Below are 21,161 nucleotides of genomic sequence, written 5' to 3'. Positions count from 1 at the left end.
GTCTTACCGAGCCGTCCGGCTTCGGTACCACAAATAGAGTGGAATAATACCCCTTTCCCTGTTGTAAAAGGGGTACTTTGACTATCACCTGCTGAGAGTACAGCTTGTGAATGGCTTCCAAGACCGTCACCCTGTCGGAGGGGGACGTTGGTAAAGCAGACTTCAGGAAACGGCGAGGTGGAGACGTCTCTAGTTCTAACCTGTACCCCTGAGATATTATCTGCAGGATCCAGGGATCTACCTGCGAGTGAGCCCACTGCGCGCTGAAATTCTTGAGACGACCCCCCACCGCCCCCGAGTCCGCTTGAGAAGCCCCAGCGTCATGCTGAGGCTTTTGTAGAAGCGGGGGAGGGCTTCTGTTCCTGGGAAGGAGCTGCCTGTTGCTGTCTCTTCCCCCTTCCTCTGCCTCGTGGCAGATATGAATATCCCTTTGCTCTCTTGTTTTTAAAGGAACGAAAGGGCTGCGGTTGAAAAGTCGGTGTCTTTTCCTGTTGGGGAGTGACTTGAGGTAAAAAGGTGGATTTCCCGGCTGTAGCCGTGGCCACCAAATCCGATAGACCGACTCCAAATAACTCCTCCCCTTTATACGGCAAAACTTCCATATGCCGTTTTGAGTCCGCATCGCCTGACCACTGTCGCGTCCATAAACTTCTTCTGGCCGAAATGGACATAGCACTTACCCGTGATGCCAGCGTGCAGATATCCCTCTGTGCATCACGCATATAAAGAAATGCATCCTTTATTTGCTCCAAAGACAGTAAAACATTGTCCCTATCCAGGGTATCAATATTTTCAATCAGGGACTCTGACCAAGCTACTCCAGCACTGCACATCCAGGCTGTCGCTATAGCTGGTCGTAGTATAACACCTGTATGTGTGTATATACTTTTTTGGATATTTTCCATCCTCCTATCTGCTGGATCTTTAAGTGCGGCCGTCTCAGGAGAGGGTAACGCCACTTGTTTTGATAAGCGTGTGAGCGCCTTGTCCACCCTAGGAGGTGTTTCCCAGCGCGCCCTAACCTCTGGCGGGAAAGGGTATAAAGCCAATAACTTCTTTGAAATTAGCATTTTTTTTTTTTTTTATCGGGGGCAACCCACGCTTCATCACACACCTCATTTAATTCTTCTGATTCAGGAAAAACTATAGGTAGTTTTTTCACACCCCACATAATACCCTGTTTAGTGGTACCTGTAGTATCAGCTATATGTAACGCCTCCTTCATTGCCAAAATCATATAACGTGTGGCCCTACTGGAAAATACGTTTGATTCGTCACCGTCACCACTGGAATCAGTGCCTGTGTCTGGGTCTGTGTCGACCGACTGAGGCAAAGGGCGTTTTACAGCCCCTGACGGTGTTTGAGGCGCCTGGACAGGCACTAATTGATTGTCCGGCCGTCTCATGTCGTCAAACGACTGCTTTAGCGTGTTGACACTATCCCGTAATTCCATAAATAAAGGCATCCATTCTGGTGTCGACCCCCTAGGAGGTGACATCCCCATATTTGGCAATTGCTCCGCCTCCACACCAATATCGTCCTCATACATGTCGACACACGCGTACCGACACACAGCAGACACACAGGGAATGCTCTAAACGAAGACAGGACCCCACTAGCCCTTTGGGGAGACAGAGGGAGAGTCTGCCAGCACACACCAAAAGCGCTATATATGACAGGGATAGCCTTATAATAAGTGCTCCCTATATAGCTGCTTTAAATATATATAATGCCACAATTTTGCCCCCCCTCTCTTGTTTTACCCTGTTTGCAGTGCAGGGGAGAGACTGGGAGCCTTCCTGACCAGCGGAGCTGTGAGAGGAAAATGGCGCCGTGTGCTGAGGAGATAGGCCCCGCCCCTTTTTCGGCGGGCTCGTCTCCCGCTCTTCAATGGATTCAGGCAGGGGTTAAATATCTCCATATAGCCCCCGGAGGCTATATGTGAGGTATTTTATGCCTAAAAAAGGTTTCTCATTGCTGCCCAGGGCGCCCCCCCCCAGCGCCCTGCACCCTCAGTGACTGCCGTGTGAAGTGTGCTGGGAGCAATGGCGCACAGCTGCAGTGCTGTGCGCTACCTTAAGAAGACTGAGGAGTCTTCTGCCGCCGATTCTGGACCATCTTCTGTCTTCAGCATCTGCAAGGGGGCCGGCGGCGCGGCTCCGGTGACCATCCAGGCTGTACCTGTGATCGTCCCTCTGGAGCTTGATGTCCAGTAGCCAAGAAGCCAATCCATCCTGCACGCAGGTGAGTTGACTCCTTCTCCCCTCAGTCCCTCGCTGCAGTGATCCTGTTGCCAGCAGGAATCACTGTAAAATAAAAAACCTAGCTAAACTTTTTCTAAGCAGCTCTTTAGGAGAGCCACCTAGATTGCACCCTTCTCGGCCGGGCACAAAAACCTAACTGAGGCTTGGAGGAGGGTCATAGGGGGAGGAGCCAGTACACACCACATGGTTAAAAGCTTTACTTTTTGTGCCCTGTCTCCTGCGGAGCCGCTATTCCCCATGGTCCTTTCAGGAACCCCAGCATCCACTAGGACGATAGAGAAATACAGGGTAAAAAATGACTGGGGTCCCCCCATATTTAATCAACCAGCACAGGGCTCTGCGTCCGGTCCTGGTTCCAAAAATACGGTGGACAAAAGATGTAGGGGTCCCCCGTATTTTTTTAAACCAGCACTGGGCTCTACTAGTCAGAGAGATAATGCCACAGCCGGGGGACACTTTAATATAGGTCCCTGCGGCCGTGGCATTACCCCCCCAACTAGTCACCTCTGGCTGGGGTACCCTGGAGGAGTGGAGTTACCTCCACTGCCCAATCTCTGCACCGTGCCTCCCTCCCCTCCCCGCCTGGAAAAAGCAGGTTTATTTTTTTGCTGCTTTTTTTTTACGATTAGCAAAATAATACAACCGCAACTGAACATTCAGGGACAAACACCAAAATACGAATGAATAGTAAATTCCCGTGTTGTATGAAGAAACAGCCTCGTTTGACCGATGGTCTATTCATTCATATTTCTGCCCTCTGCCGTGAAAACCATTCTGAATAGCCCCAACACTGCCGATATTTGTGCTAAGTAAATTCCCGAGATGACACTTAGAAAAAAAAAAAAAACTCGGACAAAATCGTGACTTTAGTAAATAAACCCCCATGTCTGCATCATGCTGCAGCTCCCATCCGACCTATGGAACAAGTCAAACCTCCACTGCCCAATCCCCGTACTATACATACCTCCCCTCCTACATCTGCATCATGTGATAACCTCCCTGCTACTGGTGGAACATGTTATACCTCCACTGCCCAATCTCTGCACCGTGCCTCCCTCCCCTCCTACATCTGCATCATGTGATAACCTCCCTGCTACTGGTGGAACATGTTATACCTCCACTGCCCAATCTCTGCACCGTGCCTCCCTCCCCTCCTACATCTGCATCATGTGATAACCTCCCTGCTACTGGTGGAACATGTTATACCTCCACTGCCCAATCTCTGCACCGTGCCTCCCTCCCCTCTCCTACATCTGCATCATGTAATAACCTCCCTGCTACTAGTGGAACATGTTATACCTCCACTGCCCAATCTCTGTACCGTGCCTCCCTCCCCTCCTACATCTGCATCATGTGATAACCTCCCTGCTACTGGTGGAACATGCCATACCTCCACTGCCCAATCTCTGCACCGTGCCTCCCTCCCCTCCTACATCTGCATCATGTGATAACCTCCCTGCTACTGGTGGAACATGCCATACCTCCACTGCCCAATCTCTGTACCGTGCCTCCCTCCCCTCCTACACCTGCATCATGTGATTACCTCCCTGCTACTGGTGGAACATGTTATACCTCCACTGCCCAATCTCTGCACCGTGCCTCCCTCCCCTCCTACATCTGCATCATGTGATAACCTCCCTGCTACTGGTGGAACATGTTATACCTCCACTGCCCAATCTCTGCACCGTGCCTCCCTCCCCTCCTACATCTGCATCATGTGATAACCTCCCTGCTACTGGTGGAACATGTTATACCTCCACTGCCCAATCTCTGCACCGTGCCTCCCTCCCCTCCTACATCTGCATCATGTGATAACCTCCCTGCTACTAGTGGAACATGCTATACCTCCACTGCCCAATCTCTGTACCGTGCCTCCCTCCCCTCCTACACCTGCATCATGTGATAACCTCCCTGCTACTGGTGGAACATGCTATACCTCCACTGCCCAATCTCTGCACCGTGCCTCCCTCCCCTCTCCTACATCTGCATCATGTGATAACCTCCCTGCTACTGGTGGAACATGTTATACCTCCACTGCCCAATCTCTGTACCGTGCCTCCCTCCCCTCCTACATCTGCATCATGTGATAACCTCCCTGCTACTGGTGGAACATGCTAAACCTCCACTGCCCAATCTCTGTACCGTGCCTCCCTCCCCTCCTACATCTGCATCATGTGATAACCTCCCTGCTACTGGTGGAACATGCCATACCTCCACTGCCCAATCTCTGTACCGTGCCTCCCTCCCCTCCTACATCTGCATCATGTGATAACCTCCCTGCTACTGGTGGAACATGCTACACCTCCACTGCCCAATCTCTGTACCGTGCCTCCCTCCCCTCCTACATCTACATCATGTGATAACCTCCCTGCTACTGGTGGAACATGCCATACCTCCACTGCCCAATCTCTGTACCGTGCCTCCCTCCCCTCCTACATCTGCATCATGTGATAACCTCCCTGCTACTGGTGGAACATGCTACACCTCCACTGCCCAATCTCTGTACCGTGCCTCCCTCCCCTCCTACATCTGCATCATGTGATAACCTCCCTGCTACTGGTGGAACATGTTATACATCCACTGCCCAATCTCTGCACCGTGCCTCCCTCCCCTCCTACATCTGCATCATGTGATAACCTCCCTGCTACTGGTGGAACATGCCATACCTCCACTGCCCAATCTCTGCACCGTGCCTCCCTCCCCTCCTACATCTGCATCATGTGATAACCTCCCTGCTACTGGTGGAACATGTTATACCTCCACTGCCCAATCTCTGTACCGTGCCTCCCTCCCCTCCTACATCTGCATCATGTGATAACCTCCCTGCTACTGGTGGAACATGCTACACCTCCACTGCCCAATCTCTGTACCGTGCCTCCCTCCCCTCCTACATCTGCATCATGTGATAACCTCCCTGCTACTGGTGGAACATGCTACACCTCCACTGCCCAATCTCTGTACCGTGCCTCCCTCCCCTCCTACATCTGCATCATGTGATAACCTCCCTGCTACTGGTGGAACATGCTACACCTCCACTGCCCAATCTCTGTACCGTGCCTCCCTCCCCTCCTACATCTGCATCATGTGATAACCTCCCTGCTACTGGTGGAACATGCCATACCTCCACTGCCCAATCTCTGCACCGTGCCTCCCTCCCCTCCTACATCTGCATCATGTGATAACCTCCCTGCTACTGGTGGAACATGTTATACATCCACTGCCCAATCTCTGCACCGTGCCTCCCTCCCCTCCTACATCTGCATCATGTGATAACCTCCCTGCTACTGGTGGAACATGTTATACCTCCACTGCCCAATCTCTGCACCGTGCCTCCCTCCCCTCCTACATCTGCATGATGTGATAACCTCCCTGCTACTGGTGGAACATGCTACACCTCCACTGCCCAATCTCTGTACCGTGCCTCCCTCCCCTCCTACATCTGCATGATGTGATAACCTCCCTGCTACTGGTGGAACATGCCATACCTCCACTGCCCAATCTCTGTACCATGCCTCCCTCCCCTCCTACATCTGCATCATGTGATAACCTCCCTGCTACTGGTGGAACATGTTATACCTCCACTGCCCAATCTCTGCACCGTGCCTCCCTCCCCTCCTACATCTGCATCATGTGATAACCTCCCTGCTACTGGTGGAACATCTACACCTCCACTGCCCAATCTCTGTACCGTGCCTCCCTCCCCTCCTACATCTGCATCATGTGATAACCTCCCTGCTACTGGTGGAACATGTTATACATCCACTGCCCAATCTCTGTACCGTGCCTCCCTCCCCTCCTACATCTGCATCATGTGATAACCTCCCTGCTACTGGTGGAACATGTCATACCTCCACTGCCCAATCTCTGCACCGTGCCTCCCTCCCCTCTCCTACATCTGCATCATGTGATAACCTCCCTGCTACTGGTGGAACATGTTATACCTCCACTGCCCAATCTCTGCACCGTGCCTCCCTCCCCTCCTACATCTGCATGATGTGATAACCTCCCTGCTACTGGTGGAACATGCTACACCTCCACTGCCCAATCTCTGTACCGTGCCTCCCTCCCCTCCTACATCTGCATCATGTGATAACCTCCCTGCTGCTGGTGGAACATGCCATACCTCCACTGCCCAATCTCTGCACCGTGCCTCCCTCCCCTCCTACATCTGCATCATGTGATAACCTCTCTGCTACTGGTGGAACATGTTATACCTCCACTGCCCAATCTATGCACCGTGCCTCCCTCCCCTCCTACATCTGCATCATGTGATAACCTCCCTGCTACTGGTGGAACATATTATACCTCCACTGCCCAATCTCTGTACCGTGCCTCCCTCCCCTCCTACATCTGCATCATGTGATAACCTCCCTGCTACTGGTGGAACATGCTAAACCTCCACTGCCCAATCTCTGCACCGTGCCTCCCTCCCCTCCTACATCTGCATCATGTGATAACCTCCCTGCTACTGGTGGAACATGCCATACCTCCACTGCCCAATCTCTGCACCGTGCCTCCCTCCCCTCCTACATCTGCATCATGTGATAACCTCCCTGCTACTGGTGGAACATGTTATACCTCCACTGCCCAATCTCTGCACCGTGCCTCCCTCCCCTCCTACATCTGCATCATGTGATAACCTCCCTGCTACTGGTGGAACATATTATACCTCCACTGCCCAATCTCTGTACCGTGCCTCCCTCCCCTCCTACATCTGCATCATGTGATAACCTCCCTGCTACTGGTGGAACATGCTAAACCTCCACTGCCCAATCTCTGCACCGTGCCTCCCTCCCCTCCTACATCTGCATCATGTGATAACCTCCCTGCTACTGGTGGAACATGCCATACCTCCACTGCCCAATCTCTGCACCGTGCCTCCCTCCCCTCCTACATCTGCATCATGTGATAACCTCCCTGCTACTGGTGGAACATGTTATACCTCCACTGCCCAATCTCTGCACCGTGCCTCCCTCCCCTCCTACATCTGCATCATGTGATAACTTCCCTGCTACTGGTGGAACATGTTATACCTCCACTGCCCAATCTCTGCACCGTGCCTCCCTCCCCTCCTACATCTGCATCATGTGATAACCTCCCTGCTACTGGTGGAACATGCTACACCTCCACTGCCCAATCTCTGTACCGTGCCTCCCTCCCCTCCTACATCTGCATGATGTGATAACCTCCCTGCTACTGGTGGAACATGCCATACCTCCACTGCCCAATCTCTGCACCGTGCCTCCCTCCCCTCCTACATCTGCATCATGTGATAACCTCCCTGCTACTGGTGGAACATGCTATACCTCCACTGCCCAATCTCTGTACCGTGCCTCCCTCCCCTCCTACATCTGCATCATGTGATAACCTCCCTGCTACTGGTGGAACATGCTACACCTCCACTGCCCAATCTCTGTACCGTGCCTCCCTCCCCTCCTACATCTGCATCATGTGATAACCTCCCTGCTACTGGTGGAACATGTTATACCTCCACTGCCCAATCTCTGCACCGTGCCTCCCTCCCCTCCTACATCTGCATCATGTGATAACCTCCCTGCTACTGGTGGAACATGTTATACCTCCACTGCCCAATCTCTGTACCGTGCCTCCCTCCCCTCCTACATCTGCATGATGTGATAACCTCCCTGCTACTGGTGGAACATGTTATACATCCACTGCCCAATCTCTGCAAGTGCCTCCCTCCCCTCCTACATCTGCATCATGTGATAACCTCCCTGCTGCTGGTGGAACATGCCATACCTCCACTGCCCAATCTCTGCACCGTGCCTCCCTCCCCTCCTACATCTGCATCATGTGATAACCTCCCTGCTGCTGGTGGAACATGCTATACCTCCACTGCCCAATCTCTGTACCGTGCCTCCCTCCCCTCCTACATCTGCATCATGTGATAACCTCCCTGCTACTGGTGGAACATGCTATACCTCCACTGCCCAATCTCTGCTCCGTGCCTCCCTCCCCTCCTACATCTGCATCATGTGATAACCTCCCTGCTACTGGTGGAACATGTTATACCTCCACTGCCCAATCTCTGCACCGTGCCTCCCTCCCCTCCTACATCTGCATCATGTGATAACCTCCCTGCTACTGGTGGAACATGCTATACCTCCACTGCCCAATCTCTGCACCGTGCCTCCCTCCCCTCCTACATCTGCATCATGTGATGACCTCCCTGCTGCTGGTGGAACATGCCATACCTCTACCAACTTTGAGGCCATTGGCTTCTTGTGACTGTATGGACTACAATCCCAGGAATATACAAACTGCTGCATGGCCGGCGTGCAAGTGACAGGTGCACATTAAGTGTACGCTTCATCATCACCACCCTCATCTTCATCACCACCACCATCATCAAAATCATCGCCACCACCAAACATAGTAACACCTTCAGCAACGTTACTGGCTTCATCATACAGATACACCGCATACCGCACAGCACATTTCTTTGGATTTAAAAATGGCATTAAGCAACACAGTGCTGTAACCCATAGCAACCCGTACTTTATCAGAACTAATAGGGGATATGTAGGCACTGCTTAATGGGCAGAGTGTCAGATAAAGGTTACGCAGCCTGTGATATACAGGTGAAACGCAGAAAATGAGAATATCGTGCAAATGGTGAAACTAATATATTATATAGACTCATTACATGCAAAGTGAGATATTTCATGCCTTTTTGTTAGAATTTTGATGATTGTGTTTTACAGTTTACGATACCCCCTAATCCAAAATCTCAGAAAATTAGAATATTACATAAAATCAATAAAAAAAGGATTTTAGATACAGAAATATCGGCCCTCTGAAAAGTATAATCATCATATGTACTCTGTACTTGGTTTGGGCCCTTTTGCATGAATTACTGCCTCAATGCGGTGTGGCATGGATTCTATCAGCCTGTGGCACTGCTGAGGTGTTATGGAAGACCAGGATGCTTCAATAGCGGCCTTCAGCTCTTCTGCATTGTTCCGTCTCATGTCTCTCATCTTTCTCTTGGCAGTGCCCCATAGATTCTCTATGGGGTTCAGGTCAGGCGAGTTTGCTGGCCAATCCAGCACAGTAATCCCACGGTCATTGAACCAGCTTTTGGCAGTGTGGGCAGTTGCCAAGTCCTGCTGGAAAATGCAGTCAGCATCTCCATAAAGGTTGTCTGCTGAAGAAGCATGAAGTGCTCTAAAATGTCCTGGTAGATGGCTGTGTTGACTCTGGACTTAAAAAAGCACAGTGGACCAACACCAGCAGATGACATGGATCCCCAAATCAACACAGACTGTGGAAACTTCACACTGGACTTCAAGCATCTTGGATTGTGTGCCTCTCCATTCTTCCTCCATTCTCTGGGACCTTGGTTTCCAAATGAGATGCAAAATTTGCTCTCATCAGAAAAGAGGACTTTGGACCACTGAGCAACAGACCAGTTCTTTTTTTCTTTAGCCCAGGTAAGACTCTTCTGATGTTGTTTGTTGTTCAGGAGCGGCTTGACAAGAGATGGAGATGCTGACTTCATTTTCCAGCAGGACTTGGCACCTGCCCACACTGCCAAAAGTACCAAAACCTGGTTCAATGACCCTGGGATTTGGGATTACTGTACTGGATTGGCAAGCAATCTCGCCTGACCTGAACTCCATAGAGAATCTATGGGGCATTGCCAAGAGAAAGATGAGAGACATGAGACGGAACAATGCAGAAGAGCTGAGCGCCGCTATTGAAGCATCCTGGTCTTCCATAACACCTCAGCAATGCCACCGGCTGATAGAATCCATGCCACACCACATTAATCTCTCTCTCTCTACTGGTATTTTTCCTTCACTCTTCAAGCATGCAGTGATTACTCCCATTTAAAAAAAAAAAAATTCTGACCCTAACTCTCTCTCAAACTACCACCCTATCTCTCAGCTCCCTTGTCTCTCTAAGCTACTTGAGAGACTTGCCTACACTCGACTCACACACTTTCTTAACTCATACACTTTGTTGGACCCACTTCAGTTAGGCTTCCATTCCCAACATTACACAGAGACAGCACTGACTAAAGTGGTTAATGATTTGGTCACTACGAAGTCTAAAGGCCACTACTCACTACTTATTCTTCTAGATCTATCTGCTGCATTTGACACTGTAGACCACTCTCTTCTCACACAGACACTACAATCCCTAGGTCTTAAAGACACAGCCCTTTCTGTGTTCCTATCCTACCTATCTAATCGCTCCTTCAGTGTTCGCTTCTCTGAATCTACCTCCTCTTCGCTACCTCTTTCAGTTGGAGTACCGCAAGGCTCAGTCTTGTCTCCTCTGCTTTTCTCTATCTATACCTCATCTCATGGTAAACTAATCAGCTCTTTTGGTTTTCAGTATCATCTGTACGCAGATGATACTCAAATCTACCTATCCTCCCCTGACTTGTCCCTATCTGTACTGGACCGTGTCACTGAATGCCTTTCTGCCATTTCATCCTGGATGACATCTCGCCACCTCAAACTGAATATTTCAAAGACAGAGTTAATTATATTTCCACCGGCCAATAGTAGGTACCAACCTGATATCTCTATCACTGTTGAAAACTCGACTATCTACCCTACCCCACAAGCTCGCTGCCTAGGTGTCATCCTTGACTCTGATCTGTCCTTTGTTCCCCACATTCAATCTGTCTCAAGATCATGTTACATGCATCTAAAAAACATATCCAAAATACGACCATTCCTTACACAAGACACTGCTAAAACTCTAATCCACGCTCTCATTATCTCCCGCATTGATTATTGCAATAGTCTCCTAACTGGTCTTCCCAAATGCGAGACTCTCACCATTACAATCCATTCTGAATGCAGTGGCGAGGCTTATCTTCCTCGCTAGACGTTCATAGTCTGCAGATCAGCTCTGTCAGTCCCTCCATTGGTTACCTGTATTCTACCGCATTCAATATAAAATACTTTTACTCACACACAAGGCCATTAACCAAACTACACCAACGTACATCACTTCGCTTATCTCAAAATATCTCCCAACCCGACCTCTTCACAAGACATGCGTCTCTCATCCACGCTCATTACTCGCTCCCACTCACGATTGCAGGACTTTCGTTGGGCCGCACCCACTCTGTGGAATGCCCTACCACACACAATAAGATTCTCCTCTAGTCTCCAAGCCTTCAAGTGTTCCCTGAAAACTCACCTCTTTAGGCAAGCATATCAAATTCCAGAACCGCTCACATAACTTTCATAAACCTTCCTATCAAATTACATCCACTCTGCACAGTCCACACATATCCTCACATCTTCTCATCCTTCTTCTCGACCCTGGTTCATCATTGCTGTGTGACCATATCATACAGCCCACCAAGAACCTTTGCAATCTGGTGGACAACTATGCGATAGATAGCACCTATCCTTGTATATCCATGCCTATTTTCCTATAGATTGTAAGCTTACGAGCAGGGCCTTCCTACCTCTATGACTGTTATCACCCAGTTTATTATTGTTATTTTAAATTGTAAAGCACAACGGAATTTGCTGCGCTATATAAGAAACTGTTAATAAATTAATAAATAAATTGAGGCAGTAATTCATGCAAAAGGGAACCAAACCAAGTACTGAGTATGATTATACTTTTCAGAGGGCCGACATTTCTGTATCTAAAATCCTTTTTTATTGAATTGATGTAATATTCTAATTTTCAGTGATTTTGGATTTGGGGTTTTCTTAAGCTGTAAACCACAATCCTCAAAATGATAACAAATAAAGGCATGAAACATCTCACTTTGCATGTAATGAGTCTATATAATATATTAGTTTCACCTTTTAAGCTGAATTACGGAAATAAATGAACTTTTGCACGATATTCTAATTTTCTGAGTTTCACCTGTATAGCATTGGCCGCACATACACGTGCAATGGAGACTTACGTTGTCCATGTTCCCGCTCTTCAGCTCTGATACAACAGAAATATAGGTTGATCCTGTTCTGTTGTCGGTTTTCTGCAGAGAAATAACAATGATATGATCCCAGCCAGCGGACATGTACACGGTGACTAACAATTACCACATTACATGTTAACGGGGATTACACACGCGTTTCAACACGGAACAAGGCAGAAGACACTTCATAGAGACTGAAATCCTCACCTGCTTACATATGACCCACTATATGTCTATAAATAGACTACACCCCGTATAGATCATGTAAGCAGCCATAGGTTCCCCTGCTCTCGGCGGTACCTTATCAATCTGCTCCCGGATCAGTATGGTGTCATTTCCAATCTTCTTCTCAGTTATCGTTTCATTATGAAAATTGGGAGGGAGGTCTTCGAAGGCCACCCTGTCCGACGAGATCTTCTCGGCCTCTATCTGAAATAAAGCGCATCGGTTACATACAGAGACTGCGCGGAATTCTGCGCGGTGATATACGTCAGCTCACAATCATTCACGTCCAAAGAGCAAATCAAAGTGTTATGACTATAATACTAGCACAGAGCTGACACATGTACGAACTCCTATCATTAAATAATATATTCAAATACAGATTTCTGAGAGGTTAAAACATAGCCACACGATTAATAGGCCTGTTAGAGATAGGGGTCTATTTACTAAGCCTTGGAGAAAGTGCCAGCCAATCAGCTCCTAACTGTCATTCTTCAAACCCAGCCTGTGACATGGCAGTTAGGAGCTGATTGGCTGGTACTTTATCTCTGTTCACTTTATCTTCGTACGAGGCTTAGTAAATAGACCCCCTGATGCGGTCATAGCAGATTAATAGATCTCATCCAAGGGTTAAAGAGGGCAAAAATGGGGCACTGAGTGCCATCACCTGTGCTGGGGCATTTGAGGGGGGGGGGGGGGGGCACTTTAGGGCATACTGTGTGCCAAATGAAGGACCCACCCCAGGTGGCAAATATGTTAGGTACACAGAAGGTGCTGTGTCTGTTGGCCCTGCCTCCTCCTCAAGAGGCCACGGAGGCTCCTTTTGCAGCACAATGTACATTGGGGGTCATTCCGACCCGTTTGCACGCAGCGGTTTATCGCTGCGGTGCGAAAGGGTACAGAATGCGCATGCCCGGCGGCCGCAGTGCACGTGCGCGCCGTTGCCCGGTGACAGGGGTCACTGGGTTACGTCGCGGCTAACGAAGGAAGCGGTCACAGAGCCGACCGCAAAGAAGATCGACATGGAGAAGGCGTTCCAGGGCGGATCCGGACTGTTGGCTGCCGTTTTCGGGGAGTGGTGAGGAAAACGCAGGCGTGTCCAGCAGAACGGAGGGCGGATGTCTGACGTCAAAGCCGGCCCCAGCATCACAGGGATCGTCGCACAGTGAGTAAGTAGGTATAGGACTAGTCTACATTTGCTTGAAATTTTTTTAGCTTAGCAGGGCTGCACAAGCGATCGCAGTCATGCTAAACTGTAATACACTCCCCCATAGGCGTGGACTAGATGATCGCAGCAGCAAAAAGTTGCTGGCTGAGATCAACTCAGAATGACCCCCATTGTGTCATGTAAGGTGAGTCACTATGGAGAGACAGATGGGGGTGAGCTGCCAGAGGGACACAGGTGGGGGTGATCTGCCGGAGGGACGCAGGTGGGGGTGATCTGCCGGAGGGACGCAGGTGGGGGTGATCTGCCGGAGGGACGCAGGTGGGGGTGATCTGCCGGAGGGACACAGGTGGGGGTGATCTGCCGTAGGGACGCAGGTGGGGGTGATCTGCCGGAGCGATGCAGGTGGGGGTGATCTGCCGGAGGGACGCAGGTGGGGGTGATCTGCCGGAGGGACGCAGGTGGGGGTGATCTGCCGGAGCGATACATGTGGGGGTGATCTGCCGGAGGGACGACACAGGTGGGGGTGATCTGCCGGAGGGACACAGGTGGGGGTGATCTGCCGAAGCGATACAGGTGGGGGTGATCTGCCGGAGGGACGCAGGTGGGGGTGATCTGCCGGAGCGATACAGGTGGGGGTGATCTGCCGGAGGGACGACACAGGTGGGGGTGATCTGCCGGAGGGACACAGGCGGGGGTGTTCTGCCGGAGCGATACAGGTGGGGGTGATCTGCCGGAGGGACGACACAGGTGGGGGTGATCTGCCGGAGGGACACAGGTGGGGGTGATCTGCCGGAGCGATACAGGTGGGGGTGATCTGCCGGAGGGACGACATAGGTGGGGGTGATCTGCCGGAGGGACACAGGTGGGGGTGATCTGCCGGAGCGATACAGGTGGGGGTGATCTGCCGCAGGGACGCAGGTGGGGGTGATCTGCCAGAGGGACACAGGTGGGGGTGATCTGCCGGAGCGATACAGGTGGGGGTGATCTGCCGGAGGGACGACACAGGTGGGGGTGATCTGCCGGAGGGACACAGGTGGGGGTGATCTGCCGGAGCGATACAGGTGGGGGTGATCTGCCGGAGCGATACAGGTGGGGGTGATCTGCCGGAGGGACACAGGTGGGGGTGATCTGCCGGAGCGATACAGGTGGGGGTGATCTGCCGGAGCGATACAGGTGGGGGTGATCTGCCGCAGGGACGCAGGTGGGGGTGATCTGCCAGAGGGACACAGGTGGGGGTGATCTGCCGGAGCGATACAGGTGGGGGTGATCTGCCGGAGGGACGACACAGGTGGGGGTGATCTGCCGGAGGGACACAGGTGGGGGTGATCTGCCGGAGCGATACAGGTGGGGGTGATCTGCCGGAGCGATACAGGTGGGGGTGATCTGCCGGAGGGACACAGGTGGGGGTGATCTGCCGGAGCGATACAGGTGGGGGTGATCTGCCGGAGCGATACAGGTGGGGGTGATCTGCCGCAGGGACGCAGGTGGGGGTGATCTGCCAGAGGGACGCAGGTGGGATGGCGCTGGTAAGACTCGGGGGGATGGTCTAGGTGACCTTACATTATAGTCTCAGCTGGTGGAGGAAATGTAAATGTAAAAATGTATTTTACACTATCATAACCCCTGAAGCTTCTGGGGGCTTAAGACACCACACACTCCAGATCATTCACTTTATATTTGCCTATACACAACAGCGAGTGAGTGAGTGAGTGAGTGAGTGAGTGAGTGAGTATGAGTGCATGTGTTATTCGTCCCAGTCAGAGTATATTGAGGTTTTACCTTGCTCTCGCACTTCCTTTGTTTGTGTTTCCAATGGGTCATTCCGTGTGACTCACGTTACATTTCATGTTCATTTTAAGAAGTTTAAATGCACCACACACAAAAATGAAGCTGAAATTCAACATTGACAAAATATGACAATAATATATGGGGTAGGTAGTCATAATGAATGCTTAGAAGCAGGGAAAAAACAAAAAAACTACACTCCCAGTAGTTACATTTCATTGTTTATATGCGTGACTCATGTTACACCAGAAAGGACATACGGGCCAATATTTACTAAGAATTCGAGTTTGTCCGTTTTGTGGTTTTTTTTCTAAGTCCCAATCCGGGAATTCACTAAGCACCAATCTCGGCAGTGTTTGGACTATTCGTAATGGTTTGATTTGCAAAGTTCAGAAATACGAATGAATAGACCATCGATCAAACGCAGCTGTTATTTCATAGAATACGGGCATTCACTATTCATTCGTATTTGGGTGTTAGTCTCTGAGTGCTCAAGTGCGGGTCTATTTTTTATCGATTCGTTAAAAAAACCAGCAAAAAAATAGACCTGCTTTTTCCAGTCGAGTTTGGATAACTATGGCACTCATTCCGAGTTGTTCGCTCGGTAAAAATCTTCGCATCGCAGCGATTTTCCGCTTAATGCGCATGCGCAATGTCCGCACTGCGACTGCGCCAAGTCAATTTGCTATGTAGTTAGGATTTTTACTCACGGCTTTTTCATCGTTCTGGCGATCGTAATGTGATTGACAGGAAATGGGTGTTACTGGGCGGAAACAGGCCGTTTTATGGGCGTGTGGGAAAAAACGCTACCGTTTCCGGAAAAAACGTAGGAGTGGCCGGAGAAACGGGGGAGTGTCTGGGCGAACGCTGGGTGTGTTTGTGACGTCAAACCAGGAACGACAAGCACTGAACTGATCGCAGATGCCGAGTAAGTCTGAAGCTACTCAGAAACTGCTACGAGGTGTGTAATCGCAATATTGCGAATACATCGTTCGCAATTTTAAGATGCTAAGATTCACTCCCAGTAGGCGGCGGCTTAGCATGAGCAAATCTGCTAAAATCCGCTTGCGAGCGAACAACTCGGAATGAGGGCCCATGCACGGATCAGTGAGATCTGTGCATGGTTATCTATGGGAAAGGGTCTGTTTAGTGTAAAAACTGAAAAAAAAAATTGCGTGGGGTCCCCCCTCCTAAGCATAACCAGCCTCGGGCTCTTTGAGCCGGTCCTGGTTGAAAAAATATGGGGGGGGAAATGACAGGGGTTCCCCCATATTTAATCAACCAGCACCGGGCTCTGCGCCTGGTTCCAAAAATACGGGGGACAAAAAGCGTAGGGATCCCCCGTATTTTTGAAACCAGCACCGGGCTCCACTAGCCAGGTACATAATGCCACAGCCGGGGAACACTTTTATATAGGTCCCTGCGGCCCTGGCATTACATACCCAACTAGTCACCCCTGGCCGGGGTACCCTGGAGGAGTGGGAACCCCTTAAATCAAGGGGTCCCCCCCCTCCAGCCACCCAAGGGCCAGGGGTGAAGCCCGAGGCTGTCCCCCCCATCGAAGGGCGGCGGATGGGGGGCTGATAGCCTTTTGAAAAAATGTGAATATTGTTTTTAGTAGCAGTACTACAAGCCCCAGCAAGCCTCCCCGCAAGCTGGTACTTGGAGAACCACAAGTACCAGCATGCGGTGGAAAACCGGGCCCGCTGGTACCTGTAGTACTACTACTAAAAAAATACCCCCCAAAAAATAGGACACACACACCGTGAAAGTATAATTTTATTACATACATGCACACCTCCAAACATACATACTTACCTATGTTCACACGAGGCTCTGTCCTCTTGTCCCTGTAGAATCCATGGGGTACCTGTGAAAAAAATTATACTCACATAATCCAGTGTAGATTGTGTCCAATGTATAATCCACGTACTTGGCAAAACAAAAAAACGGAAACCCGACCACGCACTGAAAGGGGTCCCATGTTTACACATGGGACCCCTTTCCCCGACTGCCAGGACCCCCCCCGACTCCTGTCAAAGAGGGTCCCTTCAGCCAATCAGGGAGCGCCACGTCGTGCCACTCTCCTGATTGGCTGTGTGCTCCTGTAGTGTCTGTGAGGCAGCACATGGCAGAGATACAATGTAGCGCCTATGCGCTCCATTGTAGCCAATGGTGGGAACTTTGCGGTCAGCGGTTGACCGAAAGTAACCTCACCGCTGACCGCAAAGTTCCCACCATTGGCTACAATGGAGCGCATAGGCGCTACATTGTATCTCTGCCGGGTGCTGCCTCACAGACACTACAGGAGCACACAGCCAATCAGGAGAGTGGCACGACGTGGCGCTCCCTGATTGGCTGAAGGGACCCTCTTTGACAGGAGTCAGGGGGGGTCCTGGCAGTCCGGGAAAGGGGTCCCATGTGTTAACATGGGACCCCTTTCAGTGCGTGGATCGGGTATGCGGTTTGTTTTTTTGCCAAGTACGTGGATTATTAAAAAAGGACACGACACACTGGATTTAGGTGAGTATAATTTAATTTTCAGGTACCCTGGAATCGACGTCGAGACGTGGGCCGAGTCGGCATCTGAACATAGGTAAGTATGTGTGTGTGTCGGAATGTATGTAATAAAGTTGTACTTTCAAGGTGTGTGTGTCCTGTTTTTATTTGGGTATTTTTTTTGCAGAAGAACTATAGGTACCAGCGGGCCCGTTTAACCCCCGCATGCTGGTACTTGTGGTTCTCCAAGTACCAGCTTGCGGGGGAGGCTTGCAGGGACTTGTAGTTCTTGTGCAAAAAACAATATTCTTTTATTTTACACTTGGCTATCAGTCCCCCATCCGCAGCCCATGGATGGGGGGGACAGCCTCGGGCTTCACACCTGGCCCTTGGGTGGCTGGAGGGGGGGGACCCCTTGATTTAAGGGGTTCCCACTCCTCCAGGGTACCCCGGCCAGGGGTGACTAGTTAGTGATTTAATGCCAGGGCCGCAGGGACCTATATAAAAGTGTCCCCCGGTGGTGGCATTATCTCTCTGACTAGTGGAGCCCGGTGCTGGTTCAAAAAATACGGGGGACCCCTACGCTTTTTGTCCCCCGTATTTTTTGCACCAGGACCAGGCGCAGAGCCCGGTGCTGGTTGATCAAATATGGGGGAACCCCTGTCAATTTTTTTCCCATATTTTTTCAACCAGGACCGGCTCAAAGAGCACGAGGCTGGTTATGCTTAGGAGGGGGGACCCCACGCAATTTTTTTCTGATTTTTAAACACTTTAAAAACCTTTTTAAGGTACACAATGAAGCCCTGCACGGATCTCACAGATCCGGCCGGGATTCCTTGTGTTTTGTCAGGCAGTGTTTTACTCATCACTCCCGTAAAACACTGCCTGATATTACGAATCACATCGACATCGGAAAATACGAATTGTGAAAAGTCGGCAGCTTAGTGAATGACCGTATCAGGATTCAAAAAGTTGCAGTAAAATGCACCCGATACCATTCGAGTTCAAACACCCTTCAAAACGGCCAAAACACGAATCTTTGTAAATATACCCTACGGTAGGGACTGAGGGGACTTGTATATTTATTTAAACCTGTTCTAATTATTTTTACAATATGATTGTTATACTGTACACTTATTAGACCCTAAACTTATGACTGACACACAAACTAAAAACTGAACGTTGACCAAACTATGGCCCTCATTCCGAGTTGTTCGCTCGCTAGCTGCTTTTAGCAACATTGCACACGCTAAGCCGCCGCCTACTGGGAGTGAATCTTAGCTTAGCAAAATTGCGAACGAAAGATTCTCAAAATTGCGAATAGAAATTTCTTAGCAGTTTCTGAGTAGCTCGAGACTTACTCTGCCACTGCGATCAGTTCAGTCAGTTTCGTTCCTGGTTTGACGTCACAAACACTCCCAGCGTTCGCCCAGACACTCCCCCGTTGTCCAGCCACTCCCGTGTTTTTCCCAGAAACGGCTGCGTTTTTTCACACACACCCATAAAACGGCCAGTTTCAGCCCAGAAACACCCACTTCCTGTCAATCACACTCCGATCATCAGAACGAAGAAAAAACCTCGTAATGCCGTGAGTAAAATACCAAACTTCTTAGCAAATTTACTTGGCGCAGCCGCAGTGCGAACATTGCGCATGCGCAGTTTGCGGAAAATCGCTGCGATGCGATGAAAAAGAACGAGCGAACAACTCGGAATGAGGGCCTATACTTGAAATGAATTCTGACATGTGACTCACGTTACATTTCTGTCCCCAGTCACAGGGCTCTGATACAAATTACTCACACCTGTACAACCCACGTGAATTAATCAATGTAGGCCTGTTTATCTATCTGATTAACTGTGCAGGTGTATAAAATAGTTCATCTAGTGGGTGTAGTATGATATGCCGGAGTTCGGGAGGACTGCAGTCACATGACCAATCCCGAAACAGAGAATCCCGACACGTTTGGTGGGGTAAGTGCGGTGACCCACCCCCCACCCCCACCCTAACCCTCCTCTGGTGGTGGCTAGGGCTAAATCTCGGGGGGGGGGGGGGGCTATGGGCCCCAAGCCCTACCCCCCTGGGCCCTAACCCTAACACCCACTGCAATACTTACCTTCGGAATGTTGGCTTTCGGGATTCCGGCGTCGGTCACATGACTGCCGGCATTCCAACCGCCGGGATGCCAAACACATCCCCATCCGGTGGTGATGGCTATATAAAAGACTCTTCTAAATTACATGGAAATTAGTTGTTTTTGCATCTACTCCAATAACTTCCATATACATACATTTAATGTTTATACACGTGGGAAATCAGTATGCGATAAACATATCGATTTACAATAATCACACAATATACAACGTTCTTTTAGCAGCATAAATATACTAAAATGTTAGCGGTTATGTGAAATTTCATTTTCATGTATTGTGTCCCAGTGGTCGAAGTGGGGCGATATATGGCGGTATGGTATACCGCCACTTCTTCCACTGACCCGGAAATGAGCCCATGAAAGTGCAGCAGGAGGCAAGGAAAGTGGAATCCTGCTGCACATTGTGCTCCCCGTACGTGCGCGGCGGCCGGCGGCTGTGTAGAGCGCTGTATTAGCTCACAGCCGCTCACTGCCGCCAGCCGCACGCGCACACCGCTCACCAGCCACCAGCCGCCCGGCGCCAGCTCACTGCTGCCAGCAACAAATAAGGTAATGTTCCCCTGCTGTCACCTCTCTTCCTGCTGTCACTGTCGTCACTGTCCGTCGTCACTGTCCCTGTCGTCACCCTCCCTGTCGTCACTGTCTCTCCCTGTCGTCACTCTCCCTGTTGTCACTGTCATCACTCTCCCTGTCGTCACTGTCTTCACTCTCCCTGTCGTCACTCTATCCCTGTCGTCACTCTCTCCCTGTCATCACTTTCTCCCTGTCATCACTCTCCCTGTCGTCACTCTCTCCCTGTCGTCACTCTCTGTTGTCACTGTCTCTCTCTGTCGTCACTCTCCCTGTCGTCACTGTCGTCGCTCTCTCTCCCCGTCGTCACTTTCTCTCCCCCCGTCTCTCTCCCTGTCGTCACTCTCACTGTCGTCACTGTCCTTACTCTCCCTGTCATCACTCTCTCCCTGTCGTCACTCTCTCTCCCCATCTTTCCCCCTGTCGTCACTGTCTCTCCCTGTGGTCACTCTCCCTGTCGTCACTGTCTCTCTCTCCCTGTCGTCACTCTCTCTCTCTCCCTGTCATCACTCTCTCTCTCCCTGTCATCACTCTCTCTCTCTCCCTGTCGTCACTCTCTCTCTCTCCCTGTCGTCACT

The 21,161-nt window shown here is 50.4% G+C and overlaps 1 protein-coding gene across 1 annotated transcript in view; it reads right to left on the bottom strand.

Moving 5' to 3' along the window:
- The window catches only part of DKK3 (dickkopf WNT signaling pathway inhibitor 3), a 136,259-nt gene that overhangs the window by 105,355 nt on the left and 9,743 nt on the right, over positions 1 to 21,161 (bottom strand). The window contains exons 3-4 of the mRNA XM_063946427.1: positions 12,490 to 12,618; positions 12,178 to 12,249 (exon numbers count right to left, since the gene is read on the bottom strand). Of these exons, the coding sequence (XP_063802497.1) occupies positions 12,178 to 12,249; positions 12,490 to 12,618 (201 nt within the window). The remainder of the gene's footprint in view (positions 1 to 12,177; positions 12,250 to 12,489; positions 12,619 to 21,161) is intronic.

Source organism: Pseudophryne corroboree, chromosome 11 (assembly GCF_028390025.1).
Source record: "Pseudophryne corroboree isolate aPseCor3 chromosome 11, aPseCor3.hap2, whole genome shotgun sequence".
NCBI classification, from domain to species: domain Eukaryota; kingdom Metazoa; phylum Chordata; class Amphibia; order Anura; family Myobatrachidae; genus Pseudophryne; species Pseudophryne corroboree.
Note: the sequence above shows the minus strand (reverse complement) of the source record. Positions and strands in the feature narration are given on the sequence as shown.